The 19,828-nt window shown below is 31.4% G+C and overlaps 1 protein-coding gene across 2 annotated transcripts; it reads left to right on the forward strand.

Annotated features, from left to right (window-relative positions):
• The first annotated feature begins 30 nt into the window (after window positions 1-30).
• LOC139524713 (TLC domain-containing protein 5-like) lies at window positions 31-8,483 on the forward strand. Of its 2 annotated transcripts, none has more exons than XM_071319734.1 (4): window positions 31-155; window positions 6,357-6,586; window positions 6,979-7,074; window positions 7,737-8,483. In XM_071319734.1, exons 2-4 carry the CDS (start codon window positions 6,367-6,369, stop codon window positions 8,351-8,353), a joined length of 933 nt encoding a protein of 310 aa, XP_071175835.1. In that variant the 5' UTR covers window positions 31-155; window positions 6,357-6,366; the 3' UTR covers window positions 8,354-8,483. The 2 variants fall into 2 exon arrangements, with proteins under 2 accessions (XP_071175835.1, XP_071175836.1); XM_071319735.1 differs by lacking the exon at window positions 31-155 and adding an exon at window positions 5,752-5,827.
• Window positions 8,484-19,828: the final 11,345 nt, after the last annotated feature.

Consider the following 19,828-nt stretch of genomic DNA (forward strand, 5'->3'; position numbering starts at 1 on the left):
CTAGTCTTTTATTTAGTATGAGTTCAAATTATTCTTTAGAATATAAAATGAAAAGCGAAATAAATATACTGAATTGAATATCAACGAATCAAAACGTAAGAAAAGCTGCCTTTTTGCCCGGATGGGAAAGGTTACACTTCCGGCAAATTGGGCAGGTGATAATGTTTGTTTATAACTTTATTTTACATTTCAATGCTTGTTTATGAAGCGACTTATATTCTGATTTATTTTCTTTTGAATATCTGCATAAATCTGACTAACGCATGACATTTCAAAGTGTGCGAGTATTGCTTCTTTGACTCTGAACATCATGAACATGCTGAACTGGCCCAGGAAACTTGTTGCTACAACATTTTTCGGGGATGTTGCTATTTATTTGCCGGTTGAACAACCGTTATGATCAAGTGTACTACGCAAAGTTTTGATGTTTACTTGATAATATATCTGGCGAAAATGTGAAGATACATAAAACATACGAAACATGCTTTTTTTGTGGGGAGAGAGGTAGGAGCCAGGGTAACACTAATGACCCAATAACACTGTAATTATCCGAATAAGGTTAACACGAATGACCGATTAACACTGTTATTATCCGAATAATGCTTGTAATGACTGATTAACTCTTGAAATTTGTAATATTAGCAGTCTGTGCCAAACTGTTTTATTGTAAGTCTGACCGAAAGAGAAATTTGGACTTTTCTTCTATATATTTAGTCCGAGATTACTCTGACGTCCAAGGACTGTTTTGCCAGACAAGCTGGGGCCGTGGGACGTCAGAGCTCATCCCACATCAAAAAGTGGATATTTGCCCGTCCAAAATAGATGAGCTGCGCTACTTCGTCGCTTCTGGTGCCAACAGACCGCCTTGGAATTATATAATTCAATATCAATTTGTTCATTTTTCATTTATCTTCATTTATGTAAGTTTCACCTACCTGCCACCTTTATTTTCTCATTTTCAAAAACATTTAACATACAATGTTGGATATATTTGGATTTACCTCCCTTACACTACTTGTAAAATATATTTAAAGAAATGGCCCAAGACCACAATTAATGACCCCGCTTTTCGTTGTCCACGAATATAGTTCCTTTTAATTAGAGTGTATTTTTCCTTAATTTTTTTTCTTTCCTTTCCTCACTCATTCCTTAAATCTTTTTGGGTGGAAATGAAAGAAGAGAGGTCAAATAAATTTTTGGAGGTTGTATTTTAACTGATTTTGATATGGAATGAGTGATTAGGTCAAGTGCAAAAAGGTGATATTTACAGTTTTCGGAACATCTCTTGACTTGTCAATAGGGGTATGGATGTGTATTGGCTAAATTTGTAAAAGTGATTGCTTCAATCTTTCTGAATTTTGGATATATATTTGGACTAGGACAATACATTACACACACAAAAAATTGGACAAAAGTGCATGGTGCAATTTTTTTAATGATGCAAAAGGTTATAAAGAACTGATAGAGGAATTAATTGTGGTCTGTGGCCTAAGAGGTGCATTTCAGCAAATTTAGAATTTTTACTTTGGCATCTTTTCTGAATGATCTATTGGTATTGATTTGTCAAACTATATGAGAAGAAATGATTTTCACTTTCATTTGATAGAAATTTTGTGAAAAAGTCACTTTTCAGGTTAAATGCCTAAAATGTAGCTTTTTCACTTTTTTCACTATTTTTTCAAAAACAGCATGCTTAATTTCTCTCTGACAGTTTTTTTCTGATATCTATTTGTGTTTGTGGTATTTATTTCAGTTGTTTAACTTATTTGTGAACTCTGAACACAAAAAAATGTAGATAAAAACATAAAAAGAATGCAAAATGTGCTGTTTTAATAGTCTAAGTCTAACGGTCAGTATACGCAGCAGGTGAAATATGAAGTTCTATGCACTTAAAAGTTGTATTCCAAAACAGATTGCACTGAACCTACATCAAAAACACTTATTACTGGTTGCTTAACCATTTCTGTTTCACAGACTACCTTTTACTTTCTTCTGTTGGATAGCTAGTGGTTTAAATATTGGCCTTTTGAGGCTGAAATTTCATTCAGTTTTTAAACAGTAAAGTTAATAAACTTTGCATCAGACCATACTGTCTGCATATATAGTTGAAAGTGACAGTCTTGTTACATCCAGGCTCCATGTTTTATCATATCTGAGCACAGATTTTAGCAAAAAGAAGTATATCTCCATCTCCCATATCATTTATATGCTTTTAAATATGCAAATGTGGGGAACGGCCTAAACTGGCAATCTGTTTTTTTAAGCATAACATTGCTAAAGACCATTTTATCCACATGCGTTATGCTATTTGAAACTTATATTTCCATCAAAAGTACATTTATAACCTGTTAAAGTTTGTTTGATAACTTAACAACTTCAGAAAATTGTGGTAAGTGAAAAATATTACATTTGATATAAGGCCTCACCCTAATTGAAAACCTCTATTTTTTGGCACAGGCTCATATAAAATTAACTTCTGGCCATTTTGCATAAGTCTGATACATGAAATATGCTTTCTGTTGCTTTAAATAGATGTTAACTTATACATAGAGACATTAGAAAGTGTTAGTTTTGGTATCTTTTGGTTTTTAGAAGCTCAAATTTGATAGTTTTAATTGTTCTAATTCAACGCCACAATTCAGCACCCAAAATTCAGATATAAAAAATGCCACATTTTTTTTATTTGGTATCATATGGCTTCGAAACTTTGTAACCTGTTTTATAATATACTAAGCTTGAATCATGCCAAGTTTTATTAGAATTGGTCAAGTTTTAGGCTCCTAATAGGCCCAAGACCACAATTAATGACCCCGCTTTTCGTTGTCCACGAATATAGTTCCTTTTAATTAGAGTGTATTTTTCCTTAATTTTTTTTCTTTCCTTTCCTCACTCATTCCTTAAATCTTTTTGGGTGGAAATGAAAGAAGAGAGGTCAAATAAATTTTTGGAGGTTGTATTTTAACTGATTTTGATATGGAATGAGTGATTAGGTCAAGTGCAAAAAGGTGATATTTACAGTTTTCGGAACATCTCTTGACTTGTCAATAGGGGTATGGATGTGTATTGGCTAAATTTGTAAAAGTGATGGCTTCAATCTTTCTGAATTTTGGATATATATTTGGACTAGGACAATACATTACACACACAAAAAATTGGACAAAAGTGCATGGTGCAATTTTTTTAATGATGCAAAAGGTTATAAAGAACTGATAGAGGAATTAATTGTGGTCTGTGGCCAAATGTCAGGTTTTGGAGACAGTTTGCAAAAAAAGGGGGATGGTACTATTTTTCAATTCAATGAATTTGTATTGAGTTCCAATCTTATATTTTACTAGACTGATAAATATATATTTTATTCAAAGTCTCATGCAAACAAGACCGGAAAAGGAAGTAGATTTCTGTGTGAATGCGGGGAAAACCAGAACAGGAAGTAGATTTGAAAAAAAAGTTAACGATTTTGAGTTCATTAGCAGAATGAAAAATTCAGGAAATTTTCCAGATTTTTTTTCTTTTTTTTTTCTTTTTCTACCATAATTGGGGACTTCGTCCCAATATAAGTTATAAAATACATTGATAATATACTATAGCTATTATTTAATAATCATTCAATGTTTAAAAGTCACCAATAAATGCTAATATTTAAATTGCAAGTGCCATTCGGTCATTACAAGTGTTATTGGGATATTAACAGTGTTATTCGGTCATTCAAGATATCGTCCGAATAACACTTGTAATGTTCGAATAACACTTGAAATTTTCATGTTAACACATTTTGGTGACCTTTAAACATTGATTATTAAATAATAGTTTATTAAGGTCTTTCCTTTTTCTATAAGGAAAGACCTTACTGTATTTCTTCTGTTTATTATTATTCTTTTTCCGCCAAACTTTGACGAAGTTAGCAGCCTAAACCGTAAGGCGTGTCGCTTTCATGTTCTCACTTTGTATCGGTGTCATGAATACCTATCCGGAACTCACCCTGTTAGTCGAAATATTTTGTCGGTTCGGAGTAATCCCTCCGAAACCAAAAAACCTTGTTATCGTTCCAACACCGTAACCGTAATAGATAGAAAAAAAACGAAGGGTGAAATTTGTTCAGGACCAGACCCCGGTTCTTCATTACATTTGATTCGAAAAGATTCAACGACTCATTGGTAGGGTTATGCCCCTTTGAAAATTAACCGGTGTCGGTGGACCACCAAAACTCAGAAACCGTAAATCGTAGAGACCTAGGATCTTCACCATTCATCAACAATTCATGAGACTTTCAAAAATACCTCAAGGTCAAATGTGTATGTTGACCTTGACCTTTGACCTAACACCTTGTTATCAGAACAACTCAAAAACCATTATACTTACAGAAGTTTTAAATAGTGGAAAATGTTTGGGTCATTACGGCACAACTTTGTTATATTTTGACAGAAGAGATTTGACCTTTTTTTAAGGGGCATAAATCCTGTTTTAGGTTTCTGAAAAGACAAAATCAGCTTTTACTATATAACCAAAGGTCCTAGACCCATGGGGTCTTCAGCAATGACATTGGGGACTAATGACCTTGACAAAGGTCAAAAGGTCAAAGGTCAAGGTCATGTCCCATATAGCGAATTATGTGTTTTTGACCTTATTTAAAGGATTTTCAGTGTGTTTTAAAGCTTTTCAATACATTCTACGTCTATTTCAACATATATGTTACATTATAAAAGGAAAGACCTCTCAATTGTTCAAGAACAATTGACATTTTAATTATAAATGTATTTTATAACTTAAAAATGATTTATAGAAAGCATGTAAGTTCATAAAGATCATCATAAATATAGTGTGTACATCCAACATGGCAACCAAAGAAAACACAATGGGAAGAATAAAAAAATAATGCTCTGTTATTATTTTAAGTGTAAATAGTTGTAATATTGAGTTAAACATAGTTTTCTGGCACTCTGTATAATTGTTGACAACCTTGACCATAATTTGGCATCAACAATGTGAAAGTGTATCACATGTAAGACAATCAAGATTGAAATATCTATTAACTTTCATAATTATACAAGTTCATGTAATAATATTTACTTTTTCGTGATGTTATCCATGTTTATATGAAGATATCGATCATTCATTGAAAAATGATGCTGAATATTCTTGTTAGTTACAAAGTGTCTATAAATGATTTCTGTTTGAAGAAAACCTTTTTAGAAAGCTAAAATAAAATCAGAGGCATATTTTAATTTAGGTCTACATGTAAGCACAATCTTTCTCAATGATATCTATTTTTACCACTTTTAATCTAGATGTATGACCTCTTATTTTCATCTCTGATCTGACAGTTTGACACAGTGACTTTAAAATGAATATTACATTATAAATATTGCTGTATATTTCTTAAAGCATTCTTTTTTAAAATTTTAATTGGCAATTACATTGGAAAAATTAAATGTGTGAACAGCAACTTAGTATGAAACATTATTTACAATTTGTAATATTAATATTATTCTGACATTTGTAGATAAAAATTGATAATTCAATCTACAGTGACACCTATCTAAACCAAACTGTATCATTGTGTAATCCAGAATAGAGCTGTAAATGCACTATATTTATAAAGTTTTCATATTTTAATCTTTTTATCATTGTTTATTAGTACAATTTATGAAATTCCAGTAATAGTTGATCCTATTTTCCAATCAAAATCATTAGTCTTCGAGTGGTTGATTTTAAATAGGTTTTACTGTGGTATAATTTGTATCAACCATCATATGCAGATTTAGATACAATGATCACAAGTTATCATTTCACTTTTTAAATTTGATCAAATTTGTACTGGTCAATGCTGGTAAGTAATACCCTGAAGACAAAAATGTTATATGATTATGGTGCAAACAAAATAAGACAATTGTAATTATTCATTTGAGATTCCAAAACTTCAAAATAATTATACATGTACATGTACATGTATGGTAAATGAAATTTTAATTGTTAATCAGAAGTGAGTTTGTACCAGTCAATCTATATTTTGAACTTCATGTAGCCACAAATATTAAGTTCATTATTTTAAGATGAAAAGTGATCATGGTGAAGGGGATGCATAAACATGTGAGAAGTGGATTAGAACATTCAACATTTTTTGTTAAATCACATGTATCACAATGGATCAAGGAAAGCTCAGACCCCAAAATTTTAAAAGCTCAGTACATGTACTTGAAAAGTTAAGGAGCTACTTGTAAAAATACAAATAAGTGGTAATTAAATATGTAAGACCTATTTCCCATTCAATCATTTAAACTGTTATAATTTCATGTGAAAATTAAATTGCACTCTAAACTGAACTCAAAATTTCAATCTTTTTTGTTCATATTTTTCAGGTATCAAAAGATGGAAGACCCAGATAAGATAGATTCCCCTAATGTGATGTTAACAGTTGCCCTATACTCCAGTATTTGGTGTACGCTATACTTTACATTGTGTCTTGTCAATTATAAAAGGAGTTATGAATGGAATGTGAGATTAGTGACAGCTCTTCATGCCTTAACTGTAACAGGACTAGGATTGTGGTGTGCATTTGTTCAAGGGCCATGGCCATTCACGGATGCAGGTACAGTCGTATTTGTTTCTCTTGCTCAAGTAGGCAAAATGGCATCATGTTTAAAACAATGTATGTTACTGATATTATGAATTTGTTATCACAATATAAAAGCTTAATAAGAAGATGTGGTATGAGTGCCAATGAGACAACTCTCCATCCAACATGCACTAATTGCATGCATTTATCTAATGTGTGAAGAAAAACTATATGTATTTTCTGCAAAATAAAAATTACAGGAAAAACTTTTCAGTCCAAAAATAGACAGCTGAACTACATACTATATATTTACCTGTAATCATGATCATAGTAATATCAGTGAAATCTATAAAAAATATTTATATCCTTAAATGAGTCTGTCTTTTGTAACATGTGTAATGAACCTTTTTAGTGTTATTTTTCAGGGGGTAGATCTACACCATTACAACAACAGACAATATGTCTATGTCTGGGTTATTTCCTCTTTGATATGTCATGGTGCCTATATTATCAAACAGAAGGTATGGTATCTTACAATATAAGCATATATTATATACATTATATAGTTTCCTACTTATGAAAAGACGGATGTACATATATGTAAGTCTCCAGATGCAACTTTTTGGGGAACAGAGATCAGACCATAAAAGCTTGCATTGTGTTCAGCATCTGACAATTTTTTTAGATTATAATTTATTTGTTCATTAATTCCTTTAAAAAAATTGATTTATCCCTCCTGATATATATCAGAATTTTAAACAGTTTTGAGTTGATGCAATCTCTTCTTTTAAATTTTAATTTTACAATGTTTTTCAAAATTTCATTTCTGCGTAAAACTTTCTTATTTTAGCAAAAATGTAGACAGAGCATTTGTAGCTGCATGTATATTTTTGTACATGTATTTGCAATGAAAATAATCAAGACTCCTGATTAACCTTAAAAATTGCCTGTTTAAACACGTTTTTTGAGATCTCAACCCTCCCCTATACCTCTAGCCAATTCAATGTAGAAAAAACAAACACACAACAATATGCACAGTAAAACTCAGCTCAAAAGAAGTCTGAGTCATGTCAGAATAGATAACAAATGCAGTGATATTTTTATGTTAAATACATGCATAATAGCTATTGATTAGAACCATAAGTTACCATAACATGCATAATGATTTACTGTTTTATTGTAGGTCCTCCTATGTTAGTCCACCATATACTGAGTATAGCTGGTCTGTCTGTTTGTGCAATAACACATTGGTATGGAACAGAGTTGATTGCTTGTATCATTGGAAGTGAAGCATCAAATCCACTGTTACAATTACGGTGGTTTCTTAGAGAGACAGGAAAATATGATACAGTTTTTGGTGAAATTGTAGACGCTGCATTCATGTTACTCTTTGGAGGTCTTAGAATAGGAGTCGGTACCAATTTATTATATTCTTACTTTAATCAGGACACAGATTGGTTGGGAAGAATTGGTGGTTTTGCGTTGTATGCTTTGAGTTGGATGTTCATGGTCAATATAATAACCTATGCTATTAAGAAATACACCAAGAAATTGAAAAAATGGAAGGCAAGTTCTTCAGATAAGAAAAGTAAACTTAAAGTTAAAAACATTACAGACAAGTCGGAGGTCATAGTTACAAAAGACAACAATCACAATGTCAGAGCTCGTAAAGTTCTCCAGAACGGATTCATTACCTCTAAAAACATTCAAAACAAATATATTGGTTCTACGATGGAACAGTTAGCGACTGATGATGTTTTTGAATTTTCTGTAAGTCGTACTGATGTTATTACTAGTTAATAATGTTATCATCCAACTCTTATGAGCTTGTGATTGTGCTCTGTGTCAGTAAGTTTTACGTAAAAAAGGAGTATAGTGAATTCAGAGCTACATGATCATGAAGTAACAATTAAATGTTTTAAAAGATGTGTTTGAAGCCTGATACAAGATGGCCATATTAAACAAAATGTTTATAAATGGATAAAACAGGGTGTAAATGAAATGATTGAACTTTCGTAATATACAAATGTATTTTTTTTTTTTTTTCTATCATCATCCATACAATGTAGCTATAACTTTACATGCTATACATGTGATACATGTGCAATGTATATTTTTAAGAAGTATGCATAAAATTTACCTCCATATTTATTTTTGATCTATTTTCTTTGTCTTCCATATCTAAACCATAATTTTTTTCTTCTGTACTTTCATGTAAAAAGAACATTTATTTTTATATGATTTAGTTTTAAAAAAATCTTGGTGCCATTCTATGACAATAGTAAATTGATATTTTGAATTATCAAAATAAAGACGTGTATCTAAAGTTCAGGAAGCTGTCATAAATTATACATCTGAACTTTACAGAATTAATGTTGAAGTATATTTCACTTGACTGTTGTTTTTTTTTATTTAATACAAAAATATATTTGCTGTTTCTTTTTTGAATATGAAGTTTATATATGAAAAATTATTTCTAAATCTGTGAGATGAAATCCAATGTCCCATTTGCCCATATGAATCATGTATATAGTATTTCAATGAATTGAATTCCAATGTCGAATATGAATCATGCACATGCAGCATACATGTCTAATTTTATCAATGAATTTAGAAAAAATCTCCACTGAACAAGTACATGCATTGTATACAAAGATGTCTGGTAATTTTGTTCTTCTGATACAATGTTAGTCCTGGCATGCATGCATTTCATTATATGATGTTAGATTAATTGACTTGTGGGGAAAATAAGTATCTACCTGCAGCATCCCATTTTGATGAATTTAATCTCAACTTTGAAACATGCACATGCAGGCTATTCATGTATGTAAATCTCATTTCAATGAATTGAAATTCAGCCTGAACGATGAATCATGTACATGTTATATAAATATTTGCTATAAATTTCATTTCAATAAATCTAATGCTTAACATGCACTTGAAAGTAAATACATTGTATCAATTTTCGTGGATTAAGGAAAACTTGCATTTTCCTGGATATTTGATTTCATGGTTTTGCCAAAGTCTGCATACAAAGCCTAGATAGAAAATTTGTAATTCGTTGAACATTTGAATATTTTTGTTCAACTGTAATCAACTCAACCCACGAAAATTGGTATCCAACATATAATAATGAATCCAAAGTAATGTGTGTTTTTACTGTTTTATTGAGTACAAAACATCTGAGAGTTAAGCTTTCAAATGATTATAAATGGACTTCGTTTTTCTGTTGGAAACATTACATTCACTCTGGTTAAAGGTTTTTAAAATTTTCAAAACTTTCTTAAACTATCCTGGGACAGAAGCTTGTTAATGATCAAAATGTAGTATACAGAAGTAAATTTTGTAAAATTATAAATCCATTTTTTCAGTATTTTACTTTTAAATGGACTTAGATTTTCTGCTAGGAAACAATGCATTCACTCTGTGGTTAAATTTTTGAAAAATTAATAACTTTCTTATTATTTTAATTTGTACAGAACTCAGACAGAAGCTTGTTTAAGATCAAAAGCTATTATCTAGAAGGAAATTTTGTTAATATTTTGTACCTGTGTACATGTATCTGTATTTTACTTATAAATGGCCCATGGACTATAACAGTTAACATTACATTTGTACATACAGTCTGCAGTTAAAGTTTTTAAAACATTTATTAGATTCATAAACTATCCTGGATTTTTAACAAACTTGGACAGAAGCTCCTTACAATCAAAAGATAGTATCAAGAGGAATATTTTTATTGATTTTTTTCCTCATTTTTGTTGACCCTGCAATTTTCTGCAAAAGTAGGCGAGACACTGGGTTCCGCGGAACCCTTACAAATTTTTATTAAATGTTGATAAGATTGCATATTTGTGTTTTTTTGTCGAGCCTTCGACTTTAGTCGAAAAAGCGAGACTTAGCGATCCTACTTTCTTTCGGCGGCGGCGGCCACAAATATTCACTCTGTGGTTAAAGTTTTTGAAATTTTAATAACTTTCTTAAACTATACTGGATTTATACCAAACTTGGACAGAAGCTTGTTTATGATCATAAGATAGTATCCAGAAGTAAATTTGTAAAAATAAAATTCCATTTCTTCCGTTTTTTTATATATAAATGGACTTAGTTTTTTCTGCGGGGAAACATAACATTCACTCTGTGGTTAAAGTTTTTAGAATTTTAATAACTTTCTTAAACTATCCTGGGTTTTCAAAACATTTATTAGATTCATTAACTATCCTAGATTTTTACCAAACTTGGACAAAAGCTTCTTACAATCATAAGATAGTATCAAGAGGAATATTTTTATTGATTTTTTTCATCATTTTTGTTGAGCCTGCGATTTACAGCTAAAGTAGGTGAGACACTGGGTTCCGTGGAACCCTTACAATTTTTTTGTGTGTGTATATGCTTCATTAGTCTTTCTCAAATAGCACTATTTTTTTATTTTTTTGTTTTGTTCACATCAAAGTGCAATTTCAAGTCATGTTTAGTATTTTGTGATAGATTATTGTTATTATATAAGCATTAAAGAAGGTATTTTTGGGCATTGATACATGTATTTTTTTGGTTGTTCCTACCATTTTCTTTATGCATTTTTGGTATAAGAGATACTTCTTACCATGCTTAAGGATGGTAGATTGCTCTACAATATTTTATAAGAATAACAGTTATCCAAGTCACAACCATTTAAAGGTTTTTTTTTAAGTACAAATAAAAGTAGAAGCTAAACCATTCACTGAACCATTTTAAGTTATTTTCCAACTTAATCAGCTTTACTCTTATAAATACATAGAGATTAATACATGGCCTTTTCCATATCAGCCTGGGTATCATCCCGAGACCCCCATATCAGCCCGAGACGGAGTCGAGGTGCTGATATGGGTCGAGGGATGATACCCAGGCTGATATGGAAAAGGCCATGTATTAATCGCTTTATCATATACTTCCGACAATAGTTTTATGTAAGGCAAATGAATAAATGCAATAACTAAAACAGTCAAAAAATTTATAAAGAAGTTAAATTATGAATGAAATATACTATAATTGTTCAACAACAGCAGCACTACCTCCTTATATAATAATAGTAACATTTCCTATAGAGGCATTTTGAAACATTGAAATTTTGGAAGAGTTTTATGATCATTACTACTCGGAGTCTCCATGTTTGTTGTACTATAAAATGATTCATAATTGTCATTGGCATTTTTTAGCAAGTACTAAACTACCCACAAAAGTTCCCGTAAATTTTGACGTCGTCATAAAAAATATCTGACGTCACAATGGAAAAGTAAACAACCGATACCGGAAACACCGGAAGTAACTTGCACGAGAGGCACTGATATGGGTTTTGTGCACGAGATGCACCTGATATGGGTTATCAGCCCGGGTGGGAAGATATGGCTTGTGCACTTCCGCTCATTACACATATGCAAAAGCTATCATATCAATGCTAAGTATATGATAAATGTATATATTAACTTGTGGTCTCATCACCTAAAAGCTTAGACCACATGTACATGAACTTTCAACAATAATATGCTAAATAACATTTTTGTGAGTGTAGTTTGATGTTCTAAAGACACTTATTATTCAGGTTTCACACTTACTTTATTTACCATCAGATAAAAAATCTGCAAACGATAAAATATCAGTTATAGAAGTTTTGAAAATAGACAGTTATATAATATAAGCCATAGGGTAAAAGAGTGACAGTATTTGACATGAATGACAACCACCAAATTATGGTTACTGTAGTGTTTGAAGGTATATAAATTTAACCACATGTTTAAATGATTTTCTCATCTTAAATCTCATAGGCCTTTCCACTGAATATTCTTTTCAGTATACTTATGAAAACGATTTTAATTGTCCTTTTCCATCTGTGTTTTCATTTGGAACTCTTTGGGATTTACCTTTTATTGTGAGAACACTTTATTTATACATGTACATGTATATAGTATATGATTGGCAAAGGTGACTTAACTCTATCCTTAGTTGACTAGTTTTGTCAGTCTGATTAAGACTTGTAAATATTTATACTTACAGTTAATGTATACAGATACGCGGGTGTATAAAAACACTATTGACTTACTTAAATGACAGAAATATTGTATCTCCAATAAACATGGTAGGCATTAGCGGATTAAGGGGGGTTCTGAGGGTTGGACCCCCCTTTTATTTTGGCTGATCAATGCATTTGAATGGGGACATATAGTTGGAACCCTCTCTTTGTCCTGGGTTGGGAATCCCACTTTTTAAAATGGCTGGATCTGCCCCATGGTAGGTACATGAAGAATAATTGTTTATGTTATTGAAATAACAGTAAACTTAGGACTACAACATGTACATCTGACTTCTCTGATAGAAATATAAATCTTTACTTTTTAGAAAATTGTTTGAAAAAATGTTGCCCAAATTGTTACAGGAAATAGGTCTATCCATACAATGCACGAGAAAATAGTGAAGTTGCTTGTGTCTGTATTAAATCATGTGAAAATTATCTTTTCTGGATTTATTTATCATGTTTATGCAATGATAGTATATTCTTTCTATGTATAAAGATGATTAGATGTACAAAGTGTTGAAATTATTTATTATTTAATTTTTCTTTACTATTTGTATATTTTTTGTTAAATAAATTATTTATACTATTTATACAACCAAAATAAAACAATCTTTTAACCTGTTTATTTATTTATTTATATAGAATGCAATGTTCTAAGTGCTCATTAAAAAAAAATACACCCAGTTAAAAGGTAACAACTATTTAACCTCAATTGAGGAGGAGGGGGGGCTTTGTTTTTTTCCTAAAAAAACAACTGTTCCCCAATTTGATGAAAGCAACACAAAGTTAGAACAAATGTAGAAATCAGTTGGAAATGGTTGAACTCGGTAAGATAGACACGATGCATAAAAAGTTCTGTAAGTTCAAAAAGTATAGTGAAAATTGTTACTAGAACAATTAAGAAAACCATACCTGAGTCATTTATCAGCCATTTGTTTTATAGATGAATATTTTTGCATAGAAGTATGGGGCACTGAGACTGGTCAGGGTGTGAATTAGTAAATGGCAACATTAAACTCCAAAGATCACACTTAATGCTGAGGCAAATATCTGGCAAGATTCAGGGGTAAGACCTCCATTTTTAGGTCGATCAATGCATTTCAATTGGGACATTTGTTTTGAACCCTCCTGCTTTATCCTGGGTACGGAACTCATTTTGAAAATTGCTTGACCCCCACTGTAATTGTAAGAGATAAATTTGTCCTGGTAAAATATGTCTGGGCAGACACATATATCTAGTAGAAAAAGTCCATGGTTACAAAATTTACTAGTATTTTTTGTCTGATGTTAGTAATTTATGTCCTCAGACTAATTGTCCTAGGTAAAAATGTCCATGTCCTCTTTATCAGAAAAAAAAATAAGGAATCAAATCATTTACGTTTAAACAATGGAAAGTATGTCTCCAGACTAATTTCCTAGAAAATCATGTCCATGTCATTTATATTTTTAGGTAAAATCGTCCATGCCCTTTTGTTTTTAAAGGTAATTAAAAATGTTATATTTTGATATTGTTATAAAGAGTTGTGTATCAATTCTTTTAATAAAGTTTATGTTCCCAGACTATTTTTTCCAGGAAATTTTGTCCATGTCATTAATATTCCTAGGTAAATTCGTCCAAGTCCTGTATTGTAAAGGAATGTTTTAATGAAATAAATTATTAACATGGAAATGTAATTTTTAAGTTTTTAAATATTGTTCGGATCAAGAGCTCCGGCATTAAAAATTTAATGAAATGAATGTCCCCAGACTAATTTTCCTAGGAAATCATGTCCATGTCAATAATATTTCTAAGTAAAATATCAGACCTTTCTTTTTAAAAGATAAATATAAATGTTATGTTTCAATATTCAGTTTTAGAGTTGTGTTATAATATATCAATACAATTGATGTCCTCAGACTAATTTTCCTAGAAAAATTGTGTCCATTTCAATAATTTTCCTACGTAAAATTGTCCATGAACTTTATTTAACAAGATCAATATAAATGTAAGGTATCAATATTCGGTTATAGAGTTGTGTATTAATATTTTATTAAAATCTATGTCCCAAGACTTATTTTCCTAGGACATCGTGTCCATGTCATTAACATTCCTAGGTTATAACGCCATTTTCTTTTATTTTGAAAGGGAAAAAAATAATGAAACTTTCAAATCTTAACTAAAAATATTATCTGTTTTTATTTTCAATAATTGTTGTAATGATAAAAATTACTAGTGTAACGTCTGAGGACAATTTTACCTTGGAAAATAAGTTCCAGACATATTTTACTACCTATGGACTTATTTTCCTATGCAAATTTGTCCTGGGACTTAAGTTCCTAGTGAAATAATTATCATAGACTTAATTTCCTAGGAAAAAAAGTCTGGCGGACAGATTTTACTACCGGACCTTTACTGTTACTTAATGTATACCTACTGTACCTACGTCACTACCAATAGTCTTGTTCTTGGTTGCTTTAGATTACCATAAAGTCCTCATCTTGCAGGGAATTACTGTGCGAGGTCAGTTGATCTATCTGAGGTTGAACTATCATAATGTAGTTACCCCTTTTAACTCGCATGCTCTTGTCTTTTTGGACAGTGAGTCACAGGGACTCGGTTAGCAGATTAAAATTTTGTTAACGCCTACGGGTGCCGGAGTTTCTCGCTACATTAAAGACCCGTGGCCTTTTGTAGCACTCCACAGTTAGAAAATAAAATTAAAAATGAGCCACACTCCTATTCCTGGATTTCTAATACATTAACATTACTGTTTGTGTTGTACATATGCATATGTATGTAATCAGTATCTTCCATAGATTTGATTTTTCAAAGTTAAAAGGGTGAAAAATAATTCCTTTTATGTGTATCCATGGCAACATTCTGCATTTATTTACAATAACATATTGCAAAAAGGGGGGTCAACATGTCACATATCCCCCCAAAATTTGGATCAAACTAGAATTTCAATGCCTTTGAGTGATACCTTTTTAGAAACTGTTTGCATAGATCTTCCTAATGATCAAATAAAAAATGGGTGTCTTTCGCCTCATTTTTTTGTAAAATCTAATCACAAAGTTCGTGCGACAAAAAGTTGGAAAAAAACATTACAATAATTGCCGGACCAATGTATGTGTTGTAAAAATGTAACTACCGAGCGGAATAGTAGACAAGGCTGCAAATTAACAAAGAGTTCTAAATAAAATAATTTATTATGCAGGAATATTAATTTCAATTCTTCAAAGTCAATATATAATTCACACAATTTAAATCAAGTCAAAGAACCTGCATAATGTCAGTGTTTAGACGAAAATAACAAATAGCTATAAATATACGTTTCAATAATAAAATGAACAAATCCAAACTTAGGCCAGGGTAGGCCTAAAATGTTTCACGGCAAAAACGCCACCGTCAAATACAATGTGTAACGGAATTCACCGTCTCTTTACACAATTAATACCTGAAGATGTGTAAATAAATGCTAAAATAGCTTAACTTTACTTCTTATATAAATTCACAATGCCAAACGTGAAATAAATAGGTTAGGAGAACGAAAAGCATCCGATCTCTGGGACAGTTAAGGTCAAGGAACAGTAATTCTAATGCAATTAAGATGTAACAAATTTTTTCATTGGCTAAAAGTTGCCGTCAAATCCACAGTTGACCAGGCGTAACTAAGGAGGGACCCGCCATTTTGAATTGATGAATCAACAAATGTTCGATTACTACTATATAATCGAAAATAAAACAACACCTACCTCGTATTCGCCGTTTTAATATAATTTTATCCGAATTTGAAGCGTACAGGTAACGTAATAACTTCCAGTTTGTAAGTTTTCATTTGTATGACGTCACGTTTAGCCATAACGTCTTTGTGCCAAAATCATTCATGAAGTTTCGCGGATTTTTTTTTATTTGACAAATTTAGACATTTTTTTCAAGTTTTATCGTATTTTTCTTTTTGCAATACATTAGAATCGGAATAACAGTACTGTAGTTGAAGAGTTGCCACCGTGAATTTTGATTTGACGGTCGCAAATCTCCGTTTTACTGTCTCCGCTACGCGTCGCCAGTAAAACTGCATTTGCGACCGTCAAATCTACAATTGACGGTGGCAACTCTTCAACTACAGTACTGTTATTCCTTAAATAGGCTATGTCACAGATTTCGCTAAAAAATTACATACAACCTTGGCTCGTTGAACTACGTGTCAACAATATATAGTTTTTTAAGAAAAATCTATGGAGTAGAATTAGAGATTGGGCGATTTTAAGAAAAATTTTAGAAGGGTTTTCGCCGATTTTATGTGCTTTCTATACAAATGTTCACCCATTTTGTAAGAATTCAATCAGTAATATTTCAAATGATAATTGAGATAAATGCATTATTATTTGGATTTTCAGTTGAAGTTCATCGAGCCAGAGTTTTATGCCAAATTTTACTGAAATCTAAGATATAGCCCATTTACTGTAACTTGGCCTTAAATTTCAACTTACCAAGTTGTTTACGTTCGCAACCAAGATGTCATTTACACGGACTATTTCCCGTAATTACTTACATTTCGCGGATTTCGTATACGCGATCATTACACTGACAAATATGCATGACCATTAATTATATACAATAAATAGTTTTATTCCATAATGACAATATTTCAATAAGCACACCCGGAATTAAATCCAGTATTTCAGAAATAACTTCTTTGTTGTGAAAAGAACGACAACTCTTGCACTAAACATGGAACTACGGTTTGGCGGAAAATGTGTCAACACAGTAAACTCTACCGAAAACGTTGATTAATAAATGAAACAAGACTAAAATGTGCTTTACCAGGTCTGTCATACCTTTACACAAATTGGGCAAACAGAAATAATACGGAAGGAATGATATTTCATGAGAAATCATTATTAAAGATCGAGGTTTAACCAAATACCATTTCAGTTTCACAACACTACCCCCTTGAAGAATACATTTCGTCCCCGAAATTCTATAACTCAATTATCAAAAATTAGAATAGTATGCTTATTGCTTATTGGACATAATAATATCAATAAAAAACAACCCACATATCATTGAATCAATTTCTTCTCCTTTAAGCATCACATAAAATCTATATATACACAATAACAACAAAAAGTGTTTGAGGACTTCACCTCCTTTAAAACACTGAAATATTTGACAAAGTAAAGACAAAATTGGTATTCAAAATTAGGAATCAATAAAAGAGGTAAATTATTACAGCTCCAAATGAAACCAAATTTCATTCAATATCTATATACTGATTATCTAAAAATTATTTTTCAATTTTTTGTAAAGATTACAGAAACCAATTTTGTCAACAAAAATAACAAATACATAAATATGACATTTAAATAAAAATAAAGATATTGTCTAAAACAATTTTTTTACTACATATCCTTTTAGCATTTTCCTGGGCCTCTCATTTTCTTTCTCTTCCTCTGAATCAAACTCGTCCACTCTTAGTTTTCTCCTCAAAACTTCCACTTCATTATCTTTGTGACTGAGTTTCCTTTCTAGTTTTCTAATCAAGTCATCCTTTTCTTTTAATTGCTTCCTGCTTCATCCTTCCTTAATTTTCTTTCTGCTGACTTTAACTCCTCTTCCTTCAGTTTCATTCTTTTCTCTAAACGGGCGATATAGTCCCCAAATCTATTTAGCTCAGCCTGGTGACTGCCTTTCATAATATTTACTTCAGCCTTGAGCTCTCTGAAGGTTGTAAAGGTTTCTTCAGTTTGACATGAATTATCTGTAATAATCAACTTCCCACTATCATTAAACTTCCCACTATCTTCCCTGATTTCAATTATTGATTCTACCACTTCTGTAATTATATAAGGTTGGTCCTTGTATGTGGCATCACATGATTTGTCAGTACCCAATTTCACAAAATATGGGTTTGCAGATTTTATTATACAGTTGTTACTAGACTGAATACCAAGTTCTTCCATTTTCTCAAGGTGTGGTTTATAAGATAGGATGCGTCGGTCCATATTTCTTCTTGTATTTCCCCGAAAGTGACAAATGTTGCAATGGAATGGTACCTGGTCTTCCTGTACATGGCTAAGTAATATATGCCAAATTGTATCCCTCTTTTTTCCTTCGTACAAACAGTCAGTCCAATTACAATTATCAATTTCAGACATTTTACTGAAATAAAATAAAGACTTGAAAGAAATGAGAACAAATAATTGACAGCAGGTACCTTGACTTGGACATCTTACATTCCTTTCTGGACAACAACAGCCCAGGCTGGAACATCATCAGATTGATATTTCTTTAACTTATCAGGATGAACAGTCTCTGATTTGTATCTATTTTATTATTTTATAAAGTACATGACTCAAAATATCTACTATTACAAATGGACTTGACCATCTTTCGTTAAGTTTTTTAAATATGTTATTAAATTTGTAAACAAGTGATCCTTTACAAAATTAATTTTGGGATATACGGCTGTCGTAATTTTTTTTTCTGTCGTACAGCAGATGCACGGAGATGTTCACGTGTTAATTGGTAAATTTCCTCCAATTTTGACCTCATCTTGGACACGTAAGTCTCAACTTCCATTGATTCATTACAATTTGGAAAAGGGAATATAATTTGAGGGGGTAAAGTAATCTCCCTGCCTAGCATTAACATGTTAGGGGAATAACCTGTAGCTGGATGTACAGTACTTCTATATGGTGCCATTAAAATACCAATATGTAAATCCCAATCATTAGCATTTTTATTAACAAAACTTCTAATCATTCCCTCAAGCGTGGCATTAAATCTCTCTATGATGCTATTAGATATATCTTGTCATGTTGCCATCTTGAAATATGAAAGTTTATTTAAAAAAGCAAAGGGCATTTGCCTATATCAGTTATATGAAATTGTTCTCTAAAAATATGGTTTTATTTCTGTAAAAAAAATTGGAATGGGATCATCAAGACATTTCGAGAAAACTGGTTTTAAAATAACCAGTTTTCTGTCCAATTTGCTCTAAAATTATGTTTGAGTTGTCTCCCTTTGACTATTTTGGAACTCTCCTATTGAAAAAAAATGGTGCACATGTGCGAGTGAATGAAGCAAGAAGAAATTCTGACGAGTGAAAGATTGAATGTGTTACCTATTACAAGTTGTGTTATTGACCTACCATGTGTTAAAACAGGATTCAAACAACTATTTTAGTCCAACGCAAAACATTGTTCTGAAAAACTGTTAAAATTCTACACAAAAACTTTTT

Source organism: Mytilus edulis, chromosome 5 (genome assembly GCF_963676685.1).
Source record: "Mytilus edulis chromosome 5, xbMytEdul2.2, whole genome shotgun sequence".
NCBI classification, from domain to species: Eukaryota; Metazoa; Mollusca; class Bivalvia; order Mytilida; family Mytilidae; genus Mytilus; species Mytilus edulis.

What these genes read in the sequence shown, in the direction of transcription:
- LOC139524713 (XM_071319734.1), top strand. Translation starts at nt 6,367, where the DNA reads ATGGAAGACCCAGATAAGATAGATTCCCCTAATGTGATGTTAACAGTT. An exon ending in ATGGCCATTCACGGATGCAG is followed by an intron (nt 6,587 to 6,978) that starts GTACAGTCGTAT and finishes GTTATTTTTCAG; the next exon opens with GGGGTAGATCTACACCATTA. An exon ending in CCTATATTATCAAACAGAAG is followed by an intron (nt 7,075 to 7,736) that starts GTATGGTATCTT and finishes GTTTTATTGTAG; the next exon opens with GTCCTCCTATGTTAGTCCAC.